At 43.2% G+C, this 23,951-nt stretch overlaps 1 protein-coding gene and 1 long non-coding RNA gene across 3 annotated transcripts; both read left to right on the top strand.

Moving 5' to 3' along the window:
* The first annotated feature begins 1,504 nt into the window (after positions 1-1,504).
* On the top strand, positions 1,505-3,770 carry LOC122531602. The gene is made up of 3 exons (XR_006307335.1): positions 1,505-2,053; positions 2,121-2,289; positions 3,170-3,770. It is a non-coding gene; the product is annotated as an uncharacterized LOC122531602 (long non-coding RNA).
* A 2,152-nt stretch (positions 3,771-5,922) lies between these two features.
* Positions 5,923-21,540, top strand: LOC122531596. Of its 2 annotated transcripts, none has more exons than XM_043659645.1 (4): positions 5,923-6,703; positions 17,968-18,064; positions 19,177-19,492; positions 20,059-21,540. In XM_043659645.1, exons 1-4 carry the CDS (start codon positions 6,645-6,647, stop codon positions 20,496-20,498), a joined length of 912 nt encoding a protein of 303 aa, XP_043515580.1. In that variant the 5' UTR covers positions 5,923-6,644; the 3' UTR covers positions 20,499-21,540. The 2 variants fall into 2 exon arrangements, with proteins under 2 accessions (XP_043515580.1, XP_043515579.1); XM_043659644.1 differs by having other exon boundaries at positions 5,928-8,386.
* The last annotated feature ends 2,411 nt before the right edge of the window (positions 21,541-23,951 follow it).

Here is a 23,951-nt window from a genome sequence, read left to right on the forward strand (position 1 = left end):
TCACTCACTCACTCCCTCTCTCTCTCTCTCTCTCTGACCAACGATCCCATGTCTTCTTTATCTCTCTCTTGTCGATCTCCTGCTCTTGTAACTCACCGTCTTCCTCTATCTTTCCGTTGTATGTGTCCTGGCTCGTTCTAGCATCCGAAGTACTCTCTCTTGCTCTCTTTTTCTCTCCCATCACTCTCGTTCCTCCTGTCTCGCTTCTTTTTCCAACCTGTTCACTCGCTCGCCACCCACCCCCTTTCCTCCCTTTCTCTCTCTCTGTATGTATGTACGTATGTATGTATGTACGTATGTATGTATGTAGTACGTGTATACGTATGTGTGTGTGTCGCACTCTCTTGTAAGAGAGTGAAATCTCGGTTCGCCTGTTGCATCGAACTATTGGCTGGTTCCGTGTAAATAGATCCCGTGTAAATTCGAAGTGGCATTGCCGCACCGGCATATTGATCGATCGGCAGCGATCGATCCCGCGCCGGAGAACTTGTTGCGCGCACCGTGCTAGATTTTACAAATGTCACGGTCCGATGTTTGAATTGGAATCAGAAGGCACCGGTACGTGCCTTTTGAAAAAAAAAAAAAAACGCACCGACGGGAGTTCGAAAGCATGCTGGAAAGCAGTTGTTGAAATGGTTTTTGTTTTTCTGTTTCCCTGTAGGTGCTACGCGGTGGTTAACTCTTCCCGAGGCGGAAATAAGAAATTCTTGATGGAATTGGCGAAAAGTTGGCACGATAGCGAGGCAATTTATCAAAAGCAAGACGGTATCTCTCCTGGCTGATAAACGCGGCTCGGCAAGAAAAACAGTAGATTCAACAAGATAGCAACAATCTCCGACGATGTGCGTGTCGGTTGTCAATTCATAATTGTAGTATAGCAAAACAGCCACGCAACAAGGCTCAATGCAATTTGTTATATAATTGTAAAATTGTTAATGCATCGAGTCGGAGAGGCTTGTTACAACTTTATGATACTTGTGCAACTTATTTAGCCGGAAATTTCACTTTTTTTTATTAACCAGGGCAATGAGTCATCTCGTCGGTAGTCTTGTAATTTCATCTCTACCGTAATTATCGGAAGTACCAACGTATAATTTGGGTACGTTCCCGTTGTCCCGTGAATGTTCACGCTCTAAAAGTTCACAATTCACGGAAACGGGGGGCGAGTAACCCTGAATACCTCGTGAAGCTCCCGGCCCCTCGATGCACCCAAGGAGAACTGGTTTCAAAACTCATCATCGTCACCTAACTATTCACGATACAACGTCTGAAAATGAAAAGGAGAATGATCAAATGTCCCTGGGAACACCGCCGATTGCTGAACCGCGTATTGTTTCAAGGTGCTTTGAGGTTCACGCACGGGCCGAAAATTCTTCAACGAAGAATCAAGGTTGGAGGCGAGTTCTCAACATTGACTTGAACTAGCAGCAAGACCAGCCGAAAAATGTTTAAACACTGCAATTCATGTCGTCGGGTATTACCTGAGAAAGAAAACGGTGTCTGAAAGTGACACTTCTTTGAAAAAAGAAAAGAAAAAAAACAATGAATATTGTTGCAGAGGCCTACTTTCATCGCCCTTCTTGAAATTACTCACGCGCAATATCCTTGTTAGCGGATAATCCTATAATAAAACGCAGCCTACAGAGACGTCGAGAAGACTTCGAATTCTTCTTGCGAAAGAAATTGCAACAACGTTTAACGTTCCTATAAAAACAGGCGAGCGTTTGCAAATATTTATCGACTTACGATACCCCATCCAAGCGACCAACTATGGATTAAATATGTATTCTTTTTAGAGTAAGAAAGCCCCGTGGCATTGGAAATCGAAGGAACATTTAAATCGACGGAAGGAGAGAGAATAAGTCGGATAATTCCAAGATTCAAGGTCTCGCAAGTCGAGCTACGTTTACGACGATCCTCGGCTACGAGGATCTCAACGAAGAGACGATTCTGGGCCCAGAGTTTCCCTTGAAACTCCCTCGTTATTATCTGCCGCTGCGGGCCACTACTCTAAACTCTAAAGAGAGACACTTTAGAGCGCAAGGCAGAGCAGGTAGAGCGAACACAGGCAGCGCCGAACAGCTCGAACCGCTCACAGCTAAATATATCTCTCTCTCTAGAGTCTACTCAAGGTCACAGCGCTCGGATTGGCCCACGATAAAGCGGGGCTCTCCGTATCCGTCCCTCGGCTGCCTGGCCTTATGCTCCGTCCGCACACACATTCTGCCGCACCGTGGCCCACATGTCACTTCGCGACAATGTTGTACAGCAGCCGCATCGAGAACACGTGTACGTATCGAACGCAGCCGACAGTTACTCCACATGCGAGCCGTGTTCTTCGAGTTGCGATACGTTCCTACGCACTCGCGTCTACACCTTTCAATCATTCTCGCCCATTGTTCTCTTCCGTTCGTCGCAATTTCGCAGCAATCGTCGATCAAAAACCGTTTCTGGAAATGTTTGGCTCTCGATATCTTGCGGAATACCTCTTTTTTATTTTCAGTTACACTCATGCATTCTTGCATTTTGAATCTAAGAGCAGAATATTTATTATGAAAGTTGAATTTGTTTTAAATTAAACGCTAAACTCCTAAGATACATTTGCGACGCGTAAAATGATGATAATTTGGAAGAGAAAGAACATTATTTTAGCCGGTTGGAAGAAAACGCATATACACGCGTGATGATATTACTAATTCTATCTGGCGTACACTGACTTCCGAGTAAACCGTAGAGACACGGAAAGAGAGTGTGACCTGTTGCTGGTGACAAGTAATTGGCGGGTTACAAGTTGAAAATACCGAACAGAAAGGCGTAGAATCTATGGGGCGTATGTTCCCTGTGACGGATTTTGCTAACAATGGTGTAGCTTTCAATACGTTGGCTAAGCTCGTTTACTAATTTGTTTTACATTTTCCCTGTATCAACATGTTCATTAAAATCCACTACGCTCTTTGCATTTCATGAGAACAAAAGATCATTACTGTTCTTATTTCAATCTCTTAAATTTCTCTTGACGTTTCATTCATCAGTAACTGAAAAATAAAGATTCAAAGAGCGTAACAGAAGTTGAGAAACAATATCAAGAGAAAATGTAGGAGAAGGAATGCATAGTTAGGCAGTGCATGACAGGATACACATTTAAAAATTACTCATTCGATTTTGGCAGGGTTGTTCCGAGAGGCTCGACAACTGGCTACTGATAACAGAAACCGAGCCACGCTGGTTCTACAGCTGAATTTGAGGTTAGGTGATTGTCCGGGTGTGCAGTGAGCATCGATAACGGAGCGCTGCAACCTCGCCTGTCCGTGGCAATACGATCTGGCAACCCTGGAGCGGCCGGCAGTGCCGGGGTTGAATTTCAAGCGCCCGAGGGACAGAGGGGGTCAGGCCTCTCTCTTTTGTATAGGGGGCACGAGGGCTTCACCGATGCTCGGCACATAACGGTGAGTCGACGGCCATGATGCGGGGTTTATGGCCGGCTGCACGGTTCTGTTCCCTGCTGAAACGCGCTTCAGAAGAAAACCAGCCTTTCTCTTCGTCTCTTCCTCCTCTTCGTCTGTCCCCTCCCCCCTCTCGTTCCCCATAACATTGCTGGCAATTCGCTTCAGGCCTACGGGGTTCAGTCCCAGTAAGCGCTCGTTTCTCACCACCCAAATATTCCCCCGCGTATTAATTATCAGATTTTCCTCTCCCCGTTTGAAATTACGTAAACAGCAAATTCGCGTGCACGACGAGTTCGTGAAACGATCGTGCTTTAACTCGGTCTTTAATTCAGGTAATAACTCAAACGCTTTCTTGGGCGAACGACATTAATATCTTCAATACAGTTCTTTTAAGTTTAAAAGTTCAGTTTATTTCTGTCATCGGAGTTTATCTTTAGACTTGAATTTTGAAGTGACATTTTACGCGAGTCGTTCGTATAGACGTTTGAACTGTTAATTGACGATGAATCAAACTTTCATACTACCCGTTCAAGGGAGGCGTTCAATATTTGACTATCTGTACTATTCTCTCTAGATTTCAAAATTCTAACACTGGAAATTACCAATTCCTGTAACCTTTGTAGTATACAGTAAAAACGAAAATCCATCTAGAAGAATATCCAAAGCTTTGTCAACTAATTTTTATTCCTTTGAACGAAATATAAATTACGTGCGCATGATTTTTGAACGTAGTTCAACAAAAAAACAGATCTCAATCTCAAGTATCATGATAAATTTCTTGTTTGAAGATTTTACAAAATAAAAATGGGTATCGTGTGAGACATAAAAAATTAATTAATTTTATTGTTTTCAGGTGCGCCGAGATTAGAACAGCAGTCTGCGATTGCAAAGTCCCGAAAGATTCTCAGTAAGTTTCTTCGTTCTTGCCGTGCAGAAGCAACGACAATGGAAAGTTACCGAAGCGCAAGCGCTCGCTCGGCACTTTCCACGAGCACACTCAACCAACTTGTAGCAACTATACGACGCGTCAGTGGTAGTGCTGCTGACATTGGTAGTGAGCCGTTCGCTATGGTACTCATGGACTGCCGGCGAAGCGAGATCTCACGACGAACACACCAGTATCGTCGACCAACACCAGCTCACCGAATGATTATACAGCGGCATACTATCGCGCGGCGAAGCATGTGGCACTATACGATAGCGTAGGGATATGCTAGGTTACAAAGAACGTTCTTTCTTTTACGTGTACCTACACGTAGCAGAGACAAACCCTTACGCGGAAAATACATATGTACGTGCACAGGAAAAGTTTCGACGAGATATCCATAAGTTTTCCTGTTGTTTGCAATTTTGCTGACAACGATCAGGGACATTGGCAAAAAAGAAGCGAAGAGGGCAATGTAAAAAACTAACGGTCTGCGGGGGAAAAAAGAGGAAAAAGACGGAAAAGGAGAGAGTAATTGAAACTCGATATAAATTTTTACGTACGACTTTAGTTATCAAAATATTCGAGTTTCATACGGGCGAAGTAAAGTACGAAAACTATTTTAGAAAGTTTATATACATATATAAAAAGGAAAAAAAAAAAAAAGAGGGGAAAAACTGCAATTCCACACGGCGTGTCTCCTTAATTGAGTTTCAACTCGCCGATTCGCGGAACGAACGTCATTAAGCTCGTAAGCACGGAAGTACAGCGCGCATGTCGTCGTGTTTACAAAATTGTGAAATCGTTCGTTTCGCAACGGCTCCCGGCATCTGTCTCGTGATATTCCGCTACAGGCATGGAAAAAAAAACAAAAACACGTTTACCCCCTCTACGCCTTGCGACTGTCCAATCGTCGAGCATTCGGGAGTGTTCAAAGCGCACAACCGGAGACTTTTTGAAAATGTTCGCATCCCACAAGGGTTGCGAGAGCCTCCTTTCCCCGTATGTGCCCTTTTGTACGTGTTCGAGCCACTTCTGGCGCGCGTGTATATATTCGTAGACCGTGACGCGTTGCACACAAACTCTGTTCTATATGAAACCCCGTCTACCCACACAGTTTAATCTCGCTCGGTATAGAGCTGTGTACGACGATGTGTACACACGCGCGTTGTAAGGTTTGTGTTGGAGCACGCGGTGTGCCAGCCGTGCTACGGCACCACTGGCGCGCCTCTACCCCGGCTTTAGCATCGATTTCCAGTCGGACGACCCAGCGCGATCGAGCGAACGGTACGCGCCTTCACGAGGAGGTATCGAGCGCGTCCGCCGCTCGTGGGAGTCCACGAAGAGGGGTCGCGCGAGAAATAATATAGTTTATCGTCGAAACGATCGACGAATTTCTGCATGAAGCGTCGCGTATGATAAAACGCAGTCCATCGATACTGTTCCTTTACTTTGCGTATTAGAAGAGATAGATCAAAGAAGAAAGATAGATAGATAGATAGATAGATAGATACATAGATATAGGTGGATGGATAAAGAGGAGAGAGAAAGAGAGAGAGAGCGCAACTGGGAGCGAGTGGGAGCAGATCTACGTAGAGGGGAGTCGGACGGTTTAGTGGTGGTGTAAAGTCCTGAGAGAGGCAAGAGGTAAAGGGGACGAGCAGAAGGTAGCGAAGGCGCTGCCCTCAGTCGGTCAGCCGCTTCACTACAGCCAGCATATACAAGAGTAGACCAAGCGATTGGCTATACGTGGTCTTTGCCTAAGCGCGCACTACGGCTCCGTGTGTTCCCGTTTTTCGAATGAAGGCTTCGAGCTTCGTTCTGCCCGCTCTTTTGCTCGCTCGCTCGCTCGCTCGCGCTCATTTGGTCTTGTAGCCGTGTCGTCGTGTCGGTGTGCGTATGCGCGCGCGCACTCACACGCGCTCATCCAAGCTGAGACAGATAGAGAGGCCGGTAGAGAGAGAAGGACAGACACAGAGTGTCGAGGAGTCGTGCAGAGAGACAGGCGCGCGTACACAGCCATCGAACGTGGTGATTCGTACGGAGGCGGACGTGCGATAGAGCTAAAAACCGAGGCCGTTTCTCGCGGGGGGAAAAAGAAAAGATCACACTGGTGGTTGGTCGAGATCGGTGGTGAATCCTTGATTGTGTCTCCTCTGGTTACCAACCGTCACACCGTTGTCGTCGATGAGACCATCAACGGGGGCCCTCGTCGTCGACGCTTCAGCGCGAACTTTTCCTGCACGACACGAAGGCACGACGCGAACAGTTACATGGAAACGATCGGTGCGTCAACCAATCCTGACGAACAAGGGAGGATCAAAGACTTATCGTGAGTAAATAGAGCGAGAGACAAAGGGGGGTTGGTACGTACCCTTGCGGAACGCGCGTGTATGGTGTATCATCGGCGCGACGGACGATTGGAGAACCGTCGTGTGGTATCCCGAGAGTTGTTCCTTCGGTAGATCGGTGAATACGTGCGTGTACGAGGACTACTGAGAGAGAGAAGTGGGGGTAGAGACTCTATATACTTCACGGACATCCGGCGGGGAAACCGCATGCATTCGTACGAACCTCTCTGAGAGAGCGAGGGAAAAAAAAAGAAAGAAGGAAGGATCTGCTGGCGCCGAGGGAAACACGGGTACTCGATAGATAAAGAGAGAGAGAGAGAGACAGACTTGAGAGAGGAGAAAGGAGGTTCTGCGTTCCGATTGCCCGCGTATCTCTCGTACGTTCTCCTTTTTGTCTGATCCAGAGACTGAGCCGAGAGGCATACGTACATCTCTCTTTCTCTCCGTACAGACCCAAAAGTCAAATTTTATTATTCATCGTCAATCGGTCCCCGCGTATCGTCGATCCTCGTGCGTGCTTGCCCGCACACGCAACGGTTGAAATTTTCGGTACAAATAATAAGGGTGGCGGAGAAGAGGTGGAAGGACGTGACGGCAAGAGAGAGAGAGGTAGAGCAAGGGCCCAAGGGGAAGAGAGAGAAGTGAGAAACACGCCGAGCAGTGCTGCTCCCTATTGGCGACGTCGAGTCGCGACTCCCCACCCGGGACAGTCGAACGAGGTCCGAAGGCGAGTTCTCGGCGTGTAACTACGGTGATTTTCCCTTACGAGAGTGTACGTAAACGAGACCTCGTACAAAGCTCTCTGCGCCGCATCACGCGTTCCGCGTAAACACGTTTTCCTCTCGGTACGGTACGGGTAAACAACCAAGTGATCAATAGCGTCGAGCCTGGAACTTGCTATCAATCCTGGTGCGTGAGAGCACAACCAGCGAGGAAGTATCTTTCGGTGGAAATCGAAAAACAGCTAGAAAGAGAAAGAAACAGGGAGCGAGAAAGAGAGAGATAGAGATACGGGAACCGAGTGAAGGAGAGAAAGACACACATACACACACACACACACACTGGCATCGAAGTCTGCTTTTACACGCGTGCCATCGTCGATAACTGTCGTCTCTCTCTCTCTCTGTCTTTCGCGGAGCGGAGCAGAGAGCCTCCGGTAACGTGTACGCGCCCGATCGTGAACGCGTCCCACGCGTGTGTCGCGTATCACCGCCGCCGGTGAAACCGAGAGAATTCGAACGAGTCAGAGGGTAAAATAGGATTTCTCGCGTGGTCGGTCCTCTCCCGTGTGGTTGGCGCGGCGAGGGAGGAGGGGTGCACGAGGAGGAAGCGAGAGAGAGAGAGGGAGAAGGAAAGAAAGCAAGACACTGCCCGACGAGGATAGAAGAGGAAGGAGAGGGAGAAGGAGTGGGACAGAGAGAGAGTGTTGAGGGGGAGCGACGAAGACGTGTGTATAGTGCACGGAGGCGCTTGTGCTGCGCCCCAACGGCCGTTCGTCGAAACTCAGTTATCACAATGGCTTCCGTGAAAGACACAGCAACTTTCTTTGCGGAGGGCACAGCGAGTCAGTTCGAGCACGTACTGAAGCTTTATCCGCAGGCCCTCAGACTCAAGGCCGATCGGAAGACGAAAAAGCCCGAGGAGCTGATCAAGTTGGACAACTGGTAAGTTCGTTAGAACGTCTGGATATTTCGTCCGGGACGGTATTACGCCCGATACACACACCACGGGCCCTCCTTTTCAACGAGGGGCTTCCACCACGGGCACACACGGGACAATGAACCCGTGGCGCGCCAGTTGCCACCACATACCGCATGCTGTGTGCGGTGCTACCCGTATGGCCCCCTCGTTTCGACTTAGCTACAATCCCGCTATAGCATATTTACTCTCTTCTATTCCCGTGATCGACGACGAATCGGCAAGAGCGCGGCGGCCGCTTCGAAACACCTCGCGGAGTCACTAACCAGATAGATCCCTTTCAAACGTGTGTCCGCAGAAAGGACACGTACTCCTGTGTTGTCACGTGGTGATTTAATTAACTCGCTTTTCTTCCCTCGCTCTTTGTTCTTTATTCACGACGGTATACTCTCATCTCTACAGACGTATGATATTTTTTTATCGGTTTTAGCAACGGGCCAGGTATTTAATATCGATTTTTTTTTGCCGCACGGAATTTTCGTGGGAATTTTTTGTGCCGTCTCATTGAGGAAGTCTCGACGTTGCCGTTCGTTACCCATCCTATCGCTCGGTGCTGTCCGCGCGATAATGTGTTGCAAAATTTTTCTCGAAAGAAATCTCACTCTCTCGCACGAAATTTCCAAATACATTTTCCGATTCGTTTTGACGACGGGTCTCGTGTCATTTTCACGAATATTATATGGATCCTCGCGAGCGAGCGTCGCGCTGGCAACGATGCCAGTGAAAGAGGCGACTCGCCGGCGTCGCTTTCACGGCGTCACACAACTACCTTGACTCGTTCGGACACGATTAACGAACCTTTCTCCACTCTTGTTTTCGCAATTCTTTTCATTTTTTTTTCCTTCCCCTCTCTCTCTTTTGTTTTCAACAGTTTCGATTCATCCGTGTTTCTATTCGAGGATCGAGTGATTAACGCTTTGGGATATTACAAAGCGGTGTACGGCAACTTTGTAATTAGCGCTGCGGACCAGCTCTGTCCCTGAACTGTGCAAAAAAAATTTTCAGGATCCCCATTGAAATACGTTCAAACGTCCGAATATCGGATACTGATTCGAGATATCCCTGACTTGTTCTTTCAGATTATTAAATACAGTTAAAGTCTGTGTTTTGCCATGCTCTTTTGATCTTCCAAGAGTTGTACAAGGTACAAAACAATCAGTTGTTCAACCGCCGCCGTGGAACCTTCTCGAAATTGTCTTTCCCACTTATCTGTCCGTTGTCGAATTTAAAATTATATAAAGTGTTTAAATCAAGTACAACATTGCCAATCTATGCTCTTCCCGCGAAAATCATGTTCCTATTTCTTTTGTCCTGTCTAGTGAACATCCTCTTGGAAAGACTGAAGCCACGTTGAAATCTTTTGATGTATCTGACTTGAACTTTTCAATTTATATTTTCTTCTCTCAAGTTATATAAACAGTGTCAGTATTTTTAGGGACTAAATATGAAAGAAATCGCTATTTATTTATTTATTTATGTATAGGGTGGGCCAAAAGGTTTCTTCCCACCTATTGTTTTTAATCTCAAAATATAAGAGAAGGCTAATTTTGTTAATTTTAAATTAAATTTAAGTTCAAACATGAATTAAATTAAATTCGTGTATTTTAATCTGTAAAAAAGAAAATTTAAAGAAATATATAATAAAAGTATTACAGATTTACTTTAGTAGGAAGTGATTTTTGGCCCATTCTATGTAAAATTCTATTGCATGCCACTGCAAGATTATGATTGCGCTTACAAATTGGCTTAAAATATGTATATATTTCTACTTTTAAGTCGACGAGTCAAATCTAATACTCAAAAGTATTTATCGTTGACAATTGACACTCATTTAAGTTTTTGTGGTATGATTCTTTTTTAAGGTTATGTAGCATCGAACACAAAATGATAATTAATTAGTGATCGTGTATCAACGTGGATCTTTATCGTTGGATGTATTTGATAGATAAAAATATTATTTTGAAAAAAAAAAAAAGGTCCTCTATTATCGAGTATAACAGAGAATTCTGGTAAATTCTGGTGGAGGTTGCCTATGGCATTGCATTGAGAAATGTTATGTCAATGTTGTCCGGCTCTGTTTTAATACACGCACAGAGATCTGAAAGCTAGTTGCACAATGTGTAAATGTACTTTAATTTGTTATTACGTTCAATCTTGCGTAATTTAATTTGAAAAAAAAAAGAATATTTTTAGGTTAGAGTTGCAAAATTCGATGGAAAACCGATACGATAGAATTAAAAAAAAAAATTTCTCTTAAACCGACGGACGTAGGAAATTTATATTCATTCTGGGAAGTTTGTGGCGAATTTACTCGCTCGTAAGTCGATAAATTTATTTATCACGTACAGAAACAAACGAGCTGTGTAATTACGAAATAAAGACAGCGTTAATTTTGTTAATCTTCGCCATATTTCAAAGAATTTCAACAAAACTTCCTTCAAATAATTCTTTTATTCAGCATTTTCGTTAACGTAGTTTTCCTGAAAGTATCGAGTATTAAATTAAATCAAGCAAGCGTGGCTGCTTATTTAATTTAAGTATCTCAGTTACGTTTAGAATAGGTTATTCAACTTAAACACGTGTGTCATTAACCGCTAACTAAACCGTACTTGTACCAATTAGATACTTAATCGCGCGTTAGCGTTACCTCGGTATTGATAAAACATTCATACTTTTCAATAATAAACAATAGCATACGTGCCCCCGATTAAATTAACTTTAGTTTCATAAAATTAAAAATCCTGTCATTTTTTTATTATACACCTCGTTCTAAAACAACATTAACAGCAGCAACTGGTTCACGGACCATAACGAGTGACCAAACCGTATCCAATATAATTCGTCTTCTTTTTGAATTCATCGTTACGTCACTGGATGGCTAAGAAACGACTAAGAAGTAATAAGTAAATTTATTATCTATTTTGCCTGGGTTATATTCCAGTATACTTAAAACTGCGAAAAATATTGCAATTTTGGGCCAAAGAATCTCGACGTGCGTGGCGCATGAGGTTAAGAATCAATTCTCTCTCGTTACGCGAATTAGCAAAGACGCAGGGCGTGTTGGATAAAGCTCGTTTATCAAGAGCCCAACGCCCGACGAGAATTTGGAGCGCAGAGACGATAAAAACCTGGGGGGGGAGGGGGGATTTATCAGCGGAGGAGGGAATCCGATTTGTCCGGTCCTCCGGCAAAACTGCAGAACGTGTAGCTGCTCGTTGTACTACGTGTACTAAACTCGAGTGAAGTTCGGCGCGAGAACCGGGAGAACCGGGAGTTCTCTCTCCCCGGTTGACGAGAAGCGTGTCGTCCGTCGAGCGCGCGAGGTTTTCTGGCCGACGCGAGCTTCAATTCCGCTGGCGTCACGTCTGGCTTAATTAATTGAAGGCAGGTTCCGAGACTCGTTAAATTCCACGTTACGTCCTTTTTAGTTTTCACTCCCCGCGACCGGCCCGGGGAATCGGGCAATAATAATGGAATCTTTGCCATCCACCGATCGTTCGCGTTCCGCCGTTTAATTATTCATTCTTCGCTCGATGAGCCGCCCCCGTCTCTTCTGTGCTGCTGCCGCTGCTCCTCTTTGTTTTTTGTTAATTCTGCACAGCGCCCGCCGGTACCACCTTCCCTTTGACCAATCGTTCGCTTCGTCTTCCTTCTCGTCCTTTCTTCTTTTTTTTTCTTTCTTTCTTTCTTTCTTTCTTTCTCGCAGGCCCTGTACTACTGGTCCTGGGCTCGGAGAACATATCTGTGTCAAAGGTTTTTAACGGGATTACGATAAGTTTTTTAATTATTAATCCCGGAGAGACGCTAGATATCAGCCTGTTGTTTCTTTTCAGCATTTACTATTGCTGAATAAGCCGCGATTTTCCTCTTTGTAGTGTGTCAAAGAGTGTTCAGTATTTCAAATGTCCCAAACATCTGACAATGTAACAAACGTTACAAATGCCCCTCAACGGGTCAGTTGCGATTCAGAAATTGTGTCTCTGTGGTGTCAACGAAAACGACAAACTTGTGATTATCGGCGACAGAAATACTGGCCACGTGGTTTTTTCTCCATGTCTAGAACAGCTGAAACAAGAACCTCATTGATAACAAATTTCAGCGAAAGTCTATGCCGCACGAATTGACAGGATTTGCTGGTTAAGCGAATAAATATCAGTGTCTTACTGAAACTGAATAATTCCCTCAACTCTTCCAATAGACTCTTGCAACAAACGTGTTCTTTCCAGCTTGTTCACGACCACTGTCAACTGTTCCTATGCCCCAATTCGGAACCGTATTTATGGTACGTGTGGCTTTGTCTCTGGGGAGACGATGAGATTTCGTCTTTGTCCAAAATGGACACGCGTGCAGGGAACATCTGGCACGATGAGAGAGGAGGAAGGAGACACGGCGCCTTCGCGTCTGTTAACAAGGTTTTACTGAAAGTTTACTAATACCAGGTTTTACTAAGATTAATGATTCATTTTACTGAACCATTCGCGATAATGATAATTATTACTATTGCTGTGAAAGTTGCAGTTACGCGGTCGATTTGGAACTGTTGGAAAAGACCAGTTGGTTGTTGGTTCGCAGCCTCTTCTTCCGGCTGAATGATGGAGGGGAGCGGTACCGTTGTTTCCATCGCTGGCAAAGCTTGTTTACGTCAAGGCTACTTTTCTACGGCGTCTACCGACGCCTTGTCATCGTTACGCGACGTGCCTGACTTGCCTGAATCATGTTCAGCGGCTTAGACATAGATAACGAATTGTGCGTCGGTGGAAATTGCTCCAGGAGCCTGAGATATTTTTTTCTTTTTTTTTTTTGAAAGTGTTTGGATATTCTCGCGAACCGCTGTAACAACTGTGCCATCGAGGTGTTGAATTATTTTATTTCAATTTTGACATTCCACCTTCTGCACGTTTTAATCTTTCAACTGGAAGCTTCCAACGCCATCAAGTTTGCATCAAGCTATTTTCAACTTTCTCCAATGATCGAGTCACCGTGAATAGAGTTTGATCTACTGCAGTACTTGTCTTAAGTAATTTGGAGTTTAGCAATTTTAATTCTCAATTTTTTGGGATATATCTCGTATAGTTTATGTGTGCCAAAAATTTGGAACACTTTGCTCGTTCAGTAGTGGTAATTGGTCGGTGATCTAATGTCCTAATAATTTTAGAATTGATTAAGACTCAATAACGACTTGGTCCACAAATTTCTTCAAACATTTCCTCCTACGTGTCCCAGCGATTTTCTCTTTGCATGGTTTATTTTTCTAATACCGTTGTGCAACATCGTCAAAGTCGACTTTCCCTTCTCATTGATACTCTTTTTCTTTTGTACCAGCCGAGAGTAGCAAGTAGCTTCTTAAAAAGACAAACTTACAAGGATTGTGGACACAATTCGCCTGTGTCACTCGTTCAATAACTAGCCACGTCTCTCGAGCTGTTTCAATTTTCCTCTTTTACATTTGGATAAAGATGGTGTAAGAGTTCTTTGAGAATATTCAGTACGTTGGAGTAATTAGCCATTAGAGCAAAGTGGAAATTTAGGAAAATATATCTCGAGCTTGATATATATTTTACTTTTTGTCGAGTCATAGATAATTACAGCTGGTTGAATTGGAGTTAAGTAAGAGCTACAAGTGACCATTAACGTCGAACATGAGTCTCTTTGTGTAGTCTGTATTTTAGGTAGCAAGAATTATTAATAGCGTTCGTCGTAAACACAGAGTAAACTGAAATCTAAATCTGACTTTGATTTATGGTTGCCTATAAACTGAAAAGTTAAAGAGAAATACTCTAGTTTCGGATGGCATACGATCAATAATATGTAAATGATGCGAGTGCCAAAGGCAAAGAAGGTGTAAACAAATGCCACCACGTGCTTGTTCATTTTGGCACTTCGTCTTGAAATGCTTTTGAAAGTTAAAACACCTGCTAAGCGTTCATTGGTATTTACCCATGAAATTTTATTTAGGATACATTTAGTTGATTTAATATAAACGTAATACAACATGTACAACAATACATGTCTTGTACAATGGTATTACGTGATTATCTTCTGATAAAGAAAACCGTGATGAAGATTGTTCTCTGTGAAGTGATTAACAGAGAAAAATAGCTTCTAGCCCTTTGTTCAACCCAACGTTGCATCAAAATTACCAAAGAAAGACGCATCTATCAGAAATCTGTCTATCTGAATGAAAAATTCTACTTAGAGAGATTAAATTGCACATTCTGCTTGTAAAAGCAAGGGAAATAATCACTATACAAGTACGTTGACCTTTGCACCTCTGGTAATTAGAATTCTTTCTCGAAGAAGGGACAGGAGAGAGAACACACAGCGGCAAGTTTGCAAGGCTGAGAGAGAGAGAGAGAGAGAGAGAGAGAGAGAGAGAGAGAGAGAGGCCGCAAGTTTTTGCCTCGGTCAAATTACGCTTTTCCGGTTTGCAGTTTGAAGAAACCCGAGGGCAACCAGGGCAGATGATATTCAAGCGTGAAGGAGCAAGGAGAATGAGGAAAACACGTGTAAAATGATCGTCTATTCATCTATATGTATTTCCCTATAGTCATCGTCGTTGGCTTTTCCATTGGACGATGCTCGATGACAAATTCGGTTCGTAGAAGCATTTTCGCTGATTCACACGAGTTCGTTAAAGCGATGAAAACATTGGGGTCAAACGGTTAACGATCGAGCATCGAGTTGCAAGCAAGCCCAATGCGGTCATCGTTGCTCGGTTCCTTCCACCAGTTTTTTTTTTCTTTCTTTCTTTCTTTCTTTTTTTTTTTTTTTTTTCTCTCTGCTAAAAATGCCCGTTTCTCGTCGTCCTTGCGACGTCAGGATTTCGTCAGTCCGCGAACCGAACTGTGGGAAACAAACCCGGAGTTTCAACAGTTTCGGACCAACGCGGGTTTCGCCGCGTGAAGTTCAGGTTGTGCCAACGGTTCTCAAACCTACCTTTCTCGCTTCTTGTCGTGAAACTTCGCGCAAACACGTACATACACTTGAAATATTTCTACGATTTTTAGGTGTTGGACAAACGAAGGCACCTACGGAATGAAATCAAGTGAACCTCTCGACCTTTCTCTGGCGTGTTCTGCACGATGAAACGATTGGTGCGCCGTGGTGAGCTGTGTTGGCGAGAGTAAAAAAAAAAAAAACAAGCGGGGGCGTCCTATCCCGACTGGTTCCCCGTTTGGAATTCGCGAAATATTCTCGCGGACAGGGGAAAGGGAATAAAAGTGAGGCGAAGGATCGTCGTAAAAGCGGAGCTGGTGAAATAAGGCTTTGTAGAGTGCCTTCTCGCGAGGCACAATCCTCCTCCTCGGCGCGTTTTAAAGCGCGCGGCGATTGTGTCAAGGTTGTTTCAGCGGGGGGAAGCAGTTGCGTGGCGCGCCGAGAGCCTCTCAAAATGGTTGCGCGAGAACCGACGTCCTGAAAAGGTTTCGAGCTGTATGCCACGAAAGAATCGTCCACCGCCAAAGAAACGCTCGCGTTACGGCACTTGGCCGATTGTTTCTTTTTTTTTCTTTTTTCGATTTCCCTTCAACACTCCTGGACAATAATCGCGATCGTGACTCGTTTCGCTACACAGTTTCGTAGTTAGTTATGTCACACTATCGGTTTGATACCGGTTGGAGTCAATTAACCGAGTACTTGTAACGAATCTCGTCGACGAGAGAGAATCAAGTGACTGGGACTCGTTTTTGGGGCTTCTTTGTCTGTAATACTCTTCCGGCGTCGAAGCCAGCGGAGGAGAACCAGTTACCAGTATCTCGTTACCATTCCTCCGAGGAAATTATGGAAACCTTTTGTTTTTATCGTTTGATCGATACGTAAAGTATTTGTTAAGGAAAACACGCCACTCTCTCTCCGTCTCTTTCAACGAGTCAAATCCTCGTCGAGGTTTCTCGAAATTTTCATTCTCGTGCACTCGGATGAATTGTCGTTGGCATCACTGAGCGCAACATTTATTGTTTTTTGCTTCGTCTGCGAAAACGAGGGGGGAAAGAATTATAGAGACAATCCAAATCCAGTTCATAGTTTCCTCTTCCTGCTTTTGCGATAATATACGGTTCATTATCGTCACTCCCAAGTGCACTTCGACCACAAAACCAAAAATGTCTAATCTTCAAACCATTGTTCCGTCGCTCAACTTAACAGTAACAGTAACATCCTTCTTGTAACGTTGAAATTTTTACTCGTCATTGGATCGTTGTCCAACACAGATTTCAAACACTATTTTACAAGTTCCGCAAGCGTTCGAAACTCTCACTGCTACATAGACGAAAACGAAAAGAAATTTAGCAGCGAGTCCCTCGAATCCAACGTGCATTTAACCACTTGCGCTGGCAACTGGATTGCGGACCATAACGAGCGACCGAACCGTACAAGAATGATTCGTCGCTTTCTTTTTCAACTCGTCGGTATGTTGCTATTTGTTTTGTCCTGGGTTATACTTGAAACCGAGATATACTTAACAATATACCGATATACTTGAAACTGAAAAAAAAATATTGCAATTTTGTCCTGTCATTCGAGGCAGCAAGAGGTTAATTGTAACTACACGCGGGACTTCACACGCTCTCTTTCGGAAAGCGAGCCGCCTAGTAAGCCGCCGGGTAATTCAAGGAAACACGCGCGTCACAAGTGTCGCATTATATGAATGAAATACAAACTATCCGTAACTAAGTTTAGCCGTTCAGGCAAACAGCTGATCTCGGCCGACCTCCGAAAGTACCTACAATAAAACCACGCGGGAGAGAGTGGCGGTGGCGGTGCTCTCTGTATCCCGTCTCTGTCCCTCTCGTCGCCGTCGCCGTGGCCGTGTTCACGGATGCAGCCTCCGAAGAACAGAGAGAACTTGTCTCTCGACTTGTGTCGATGACCTGAATTAATGGCGGCTGAAGGAAGAGAGCTCGCTGGGAACAAAGGGGGAACACTGCTAAATGAAATCAGATTCTTGGGAGAAGCAAGAAATAAAAAAAAATAAAAAAATGAAAAATGAAAACTATAGTTGAAAACATTTGTAACGATGTGGTGACTAGGATGAATTGTAATTGCTTTCCCTGATTGATCAATTTGAACGTGAACGCAGGGTGAACTCAGATTAAATTGGCGCGACTCGAAATGAAAATCAAAGAGTTGAGTTACGTGTTAATAAAATAAAAGAAAGAAAGATTGTCAGTTAGTGGGTCGAAGAGTGAAAGGAGATCGGTCGGGGAGATTTATTTTAGGGGAAAATATAGAAACGGAAGTGGGAAGGAGGAGATTTCGACAGGATATCGGAAAATCCAATCTGGCGTACGTGTCCTCGATTTGGCTCGTGTTCCATCGACGATGTCTGCCAGGCCACGTGATCGCGTCGGTAGATGGAAAACCGCTTCTTCTTGCGGCTGCATTTTTAATCAGTATTCCCAGCGATTTCTATACGTTTTTTTTTTTTCTTCTTTCCTTTTCTCTCCCGGCTCTCCCGCTGGTTACGTAATCGTTGATCCCGTCTATATAACCATGATCTTTCGTGACATTTACGGCTACTGACCATCCCGGTGACGTTTTCTGTTCGCAGGTATCAAAATGAGCTTCCAAAGAAGATCAAGTCACGCGGCAAGGACGCGCATCTCAATCACGAGGAACTCGTGCAAACGATGAAATGGAAACAAATAGTGAGTCGATGATTTCTCGCTGTTAATACTCTTCTTCTTCTTCTTCTTCTTTTTTCTTTTTTTTTTTTTTTTTTTTTCTTTTAAAAATTTTTTTCTGTTGTTGGCTCCATTCAATTTTCGTCGATTTACAGGATGAATTTTAACCACTTGCGCCGGCAACCGATTGCGGACCATAACGAGTGACCAAAACCGTATAAAATAGTTCGTCCGCTTTCTTTTTTAAATTCGTCGCTGGACAGAAATGATTGAGAAGTGATAAATTTATTATTCGCTTCACTTAAATGTCTGTTTTGCTATTTTGTTCTACTTAAATGTACTTAAAACTGAGGAAGTATTACAATTTTGGAAAATTGTCGACTTGCGTGGCGCAAGAGGTTAAAAATGGAAAATAACCCTTCGTTCCTCTCTTTTTTTCTTTTTTTAAAGTCTTGGAACACTCTGCGTGGAGTAACGAAAATTATTTAGGCGCTTTGTGGCGCGTTCCGCCGCTCTACGATATCTAAGCCAGTTTTGTTATTAAAAACGCGCCGAACGTAAAGTTGAAGCGCAATTCATTTAAAGTTAAAAGTAAAAATTTCAAACGCGCGAAATCGTCGATCAACGAGAGCGTTCGCTAATGGACGCATCATTCGGACGACTGTTGCAGGAATGAACCAATAGGAACCAGAGGAATTGCTTCTCGAATAATTCAGATGGAAACCGCGTGTTAAGCTCGCAATCAGGTTCTTTCAATTGTAAATCAACTTGTAATTCGCGAAAGATACAACGGCGCGCGTATCAAGTTCACGATTACTCGTCGTTAAAGTGTATGTCAGGCTCGCGGCAACTTCTCAGAGTCGATCGCGAAGTTTCAAAGTTTATTTAAACGGTGGCGCGCATGTTGCGTGTAGCGATTCCCGCGGCGATGCTTTGATACTCTTGCTTTACCTTGGTGGCAAATTTCGGACGTAATTTTCGCTTGAAAATTATTTCGGATTAATAACGACGAACGTGTTGGAAACGTCGAAGTACGAAGTGACTTTTTCCCCCAACAAGTCGTTGATCCCTTGACAAAGCTCGAAGAATCGAAGCTCTTGTTTAAACGTTGGATCTTGTGTTTGTTTTATTTACAGCGTGGGAAGTTCTATCCTCAGTTGTCCTACTTAGTGAAAGTGAACACGCCTCGCGCGGTGATGGCGGAGACGAAGAAAGCGTTCAAAAAGCTTCCAAACCTAGAACAGGCGATCACTGCCCTCTCGAATTTGAAAGGAGTCGGTACCACGATGGCCTCGGCCCTACTCGCAGCAGCATCACCGGAGAACGCGCCCTTCATGGCGGACGAATGTCTGATGGCAATACCGGAAATCGAGGGCATCGATTACACCACCAAGGAGTACCTCAACTTTGTTCAGCACATTCAAAACACCGTCGAGAGGCTGAACAAACAAAGTGAGTGTTAGACACGTTTGCGGCTCGCGAATTTGGGAAGGGAAGAAAGGAGGAGGCGGGCAGAGGAGGAGGTGGAGGAGAGAAAATGGATCGAAGATGGAAATGGGTTTTTTTCCTCGCCATCCTTCGAATTAGCTATCAGAATTTATCGCTAGTCGCGCTCATTTGTTAAGTCCACTTATCTTAGCGCGGATTCCTGTTATTTAAATGCCGAGTCACAAGCAGAGGGAGGAATCGATAAGCTCTGTGTATTATATAAACCGTTTTGACCTCCGACGAGTTCACCACAGATACAAATCCCTCTACTCGGGAACGACTTGCATTCGAGTAACTCGACCAGGCTACGGATATTTATGATGACCTTTTTTCTTTTTTTTTTGGAGCACGGCTAGAGAAATAGATCTCGTTTTCTTTTTTTTTTTTTTTTTTTTTTTAAACAAACACAGAGTAACAGTACTAGTAACTGTATCTCGTTTTGTCTGCTACTATGAACAGACATTTTCACAGTTTTTCACAATTCAGTTTAACAGTGTGGTCGTTTTTTTTTTTTCTTCTTTTCATTGCAGCGTCGAACGGCAAAACATGGAGCCCCCATAGGGTGGAACTCGCTCTGTGGACCCACTACGTGGCGTCTGAATTGAAGCCAGAATTGCTGGACGGTATTCCAGGCTCGACAGAGAACGGGAACTCTCATCCGCCCAGCAACGGCGAGGCGACAGAGCCGTCGGACGACAGCAATCAGGAAGCGGCATTGAACGGTAAGGAACCAGGCAGTATTGATCCGGCGGCCATCGATGAGAACAGCATAACCACGTCCTTCACCGAAGATTCGATGGATAAACCCGCTACGCCGATTACAGCGGCCGTCGCCAGCGAAGATACGAATGACTCGCTCGCCACGAACGACAACGACGACAGCAACAACACGCCACGACCGACAGACAGCGAGGACACCGAAGACTCGCAGGACGTACAGCAGCCGCCTAACAAGAAGAGTAAGAAGTGACCAACCGCCAGCCAGGAAGCCACGAATACAAGCAACAACATCAGCACCCTCGTGTCAGCCGCCAATCTAACGCTGATCGCGGCGAGGCGCTTCTAAAAAAAAAAAAGAAAAAAAAAAACCGCCAGGGTCTCCGATCAGGGTCGCGGATAGTAGACCTGTAGCCTACCATCGCACCATCACGATCGTTTTGACGATTCTCCCTTCGCTCCTGCTCTCTCTTTCTCTCTCTCTCTCTCTCTTTTTCACCTTTTCATTCATTATCTTTTCTTTACTATCTCTCTCTATCTCTCTCGCTCTTTTATCCTTGCATACAGTGTGAGTTATTTATCCTAGATTCATTAAATTTCTAAGGTTCCTTTTTTCCTTCATATTCTCGTCCTTCTTCTACTTTTTCTTCTTATGTATCTCCAGTATATTCCGTCTTTCTCTGGTCTCTTGTCTCGTCTCATTCCTGCTCTTATTATTTGTAGAAACGCATTTCGAAACCTCGTTGTAAAATAGTGTTACTGCATATAACGGAGAAAGTGGAAGCTGTTGTGTGTATAGGCACCCTGCTGATTTTTAGACGTCCATCCCCGGGGCTCGATTGGAGGCAGAAAGAAGAGGTAAAAAGCTCTCGGGGCCGACGATTTCGAAGATTTCCTTCTTCTTCGCTTTTTCGTTTCCTTTCTTTCTTTCTTTCTCTACACTTTACTTGCACGTTCAGTTTCTTCGTTACATTCGATTTTGCCATCCTCTTAACCGATTCTTTCCAACGAACGTGTTACGATTGCGGTAGAGTTGGCAGTGGATTTTTATACGGTGTTGATGTAACAAGAATATAGCGATGATATCTTCTATCGAGACTCGGCGAAGGAGACTTTCTCCACTTTTTTCTGTCGGTAGTTTTTAGTTTTAGAAGTATTTCTCTTTTTCTTTTCCTTTTTCTTTTTCTTTTTCTCTCTCTCTCCATCGAGATGGAAACAAAGCGATGATCCCACGCGGTTTTACTGCCTTTCGAACAAGAACGCCCTTTTCCTCCTCACCGCTTGTCGCGCGATAGCAACAACGGCGTGTAGCGTTTCAATTCAAGAGAGTCAAGACATCATTCCTTTTTATCATCATTTGTACCGGCATTTTTTGAAGGCCACAGAATTACCAAGGACGATAGGAAACGACCGTTCCGATTTGAGACGCGTGTTCTTATCTTCTTCTTTGCTCTTTTTGTCGGAAGGGAAGAAAAAAAAAAAAAAAATAAAGAAAAGAATACTGTGAGTGAGGTGTGCATAGCGAACGAGAGACATACAAAAATGAGAGAGAGAGAGAGAGAGAGAGAGAGAGAGAGGCGTGAGAGAGAACGTATATAAAACCGGGCGTGAGAGAGATAATCGAGTAATTGATTCCGTGACCAGCAAAGAAAGAAACAAACAAAATAATAATATAATAATAATATTATAATAATGATGACGACTATGAGGAAAATACAGCGGTACACACACCGAACACTGATAATATTAATATTAATAATAATTATTATTATAATTATAATACCGAATCATTACCATAATTTATATATCTAAACAAGAAAAAAAAAAACTGCATGTCAGAGTGATGCATGGAGCAAACCAAATACCTTGTAAGTAAAAAAAAAAAAAAAAAAAAAAAAAAAAACCACCAAGAGGAGAAAAGAAAAAAAAAAAAAAGAACCGAGAACGAGTAGCCAGTGGGTGGTCGGAACCTGCACACACTCACACACAGACAGACATATATGTACACGTTTAACTACACACAAAGCGCGATACGGCATTCGTACACACGAACGAGAAAGAAGAAAAAAAGGAAATGGAACAGGAGAACACCACACGTATACTGCATCAAGATTTTTCATGTACAGGGATTTAACTAGTATTTTTGCATTATTAAGGATTATCAATTATCCGAGGGAAGACCGAGGACAGGATGGCGTGAGTAAGAAACCGAGGAATGAAGGGGTGAACGACGATTATTGAACAGCTGACAAACGAACAAACTTATATTAATAACAAATAAAGTAAAAGGCAAAAAAAGAAAAGGAACGATTGCACGAGATAATAGAAACGTAACGGCGAATTTGAGAACTGATATATATATGTGGAAAGAGAGAGGGAGAGAGTGAGTGTTTGAAGAACGAGTGGAAGATTGCAAGAGTGACAGAGAGAAAGAAAAAATAAACCGGTAATAGCTTGATCAAGAATGTTCATTTAAATTGATATTATATATATATGTATATATACAATACATATATACATATATAAATATATACTGTATAATATAATATATTATATTGATATATTATATTATATATAATATATTGATATACTACATTGTATTATTATATAATATATTGGTAATTTAGAATAGCGTGGCCAGACTGGTTTAGGTACTGACCCTATTATTAAACGACACACACGATACGTCATTATGGCAGCTGTGGCACTTGTTCAGCTGCGCGAGAATGGAAAACAAAAAAAAAAAAGAAAATAAAGAGAGAAAAACGAAGAACGGAAAGCGAGAGGAACACACTGACTGAGAGGGTGAAACCCACTCCTTTTGTGCGAACTGGTCCCAATTTCTGTTGTATTATCGATAATCATTATTATTATTATTATTATTATTCCTCGCGAGTAATCTCTTTACTCTTAGTGAGAAAGCAAAAAACAAAAAGAAGAAGAAGAAGAAGAAAGAGGGTAAAACGTGTTAAAACGAGCGAGTTCATCTCGAGTAAAGCAAATCGGCATGACAAGTCGTTGACGACGAAGATCGTTGCGACAGATCGGCAGAGACTCGAAGGAAAAAAAATCGTCGCTGGTGATGCGGGAAACTAGTGGGAACTGACGATTTTTACCATCGCGTGTCGATTTTTTTTTTTTTTACCGACTGGACATATGGTGGAACTTTTGCGACGGTGACACGAGTGATATAAGAGGGAAAGAAAGAAGAATGAGAATGCAGCGAGTATGGATGAATCTCCTTGAAACGAGAAACAAAACAAAACAAAAAAAAAAAAACAACCGTAGTGTTCCGTTCTATTTATTTAGCGCCTAATTTATTCCGTATCGATCCATTTCGTTGACAAGGAAAAAGATATATATATATATTGGCATATATATAGTGTATATATATGTGTGTGTATATATATATACACACAGACATATATACATATGCTTTATACACATATATGATTATATATTTATATACACGAATTATGAATATATATAAATATATATATATATATATATATTTATATATATATATATATATATATAGAGAGAGAGAGAGAGAGAGAGAGAGAGACACGTATGCGTGAGAAGGAAATCGAGAAATGCTCCAAGTGCTTTTGAGGAGAAGAAAAAAATCTACGAGAGTACAGAGGAAAATGTGTGAACGTATATATTTCTTCCTTTCTTTTTTCTTTTTTTCTTTTTTTTTTTTTTT

This window comes from Frieseomelitta varia, unplaced genomic scaffold, assembly GCF_011392965.1.
Source record: "Frieseomelitta varia isolate USP_RPSP 00005682 unplaced genomic scaffold, Fvar_1.2 scaffold_405, whole genome shotgun sequence".
In the NCBI taxonomy this organism is placed as follows: domain Eukaryota; kingdom Metazoa; phylum Arthropoda; class Insecta; order Hymenoptera; family Apidae; genus Frieseomelitta; species Frieseomelitta varia.

What these genes read in the sequence shown, in the direction of transcription:
- LOC122531596 (XM_043659644.1), top strand. Translation starts at nt 8,238, where the DNA reads ATGGCTTCCGTGAAAGACACAGCAACTTTCTTTGCGGAGGGCACAGCG. An exon ending in CTGATCAAGTTGGACAACTG is followed by an intron (nt 8,387 to 17,967) that starts GTAAGTTCGTTA and finishes TTCTGTTCGCAG; the next exon opens with GTATCAAAATGAGCTTCCAA. An exon ending in CGATGAAATGGAAACAAATA is followed by an intron (nt 18,065 to 19,176) that starts GTGAGTCGATGA and finishes TTTTATTTACAG; the next exon opens with CGTGGGAAGTTCTATCCTCA.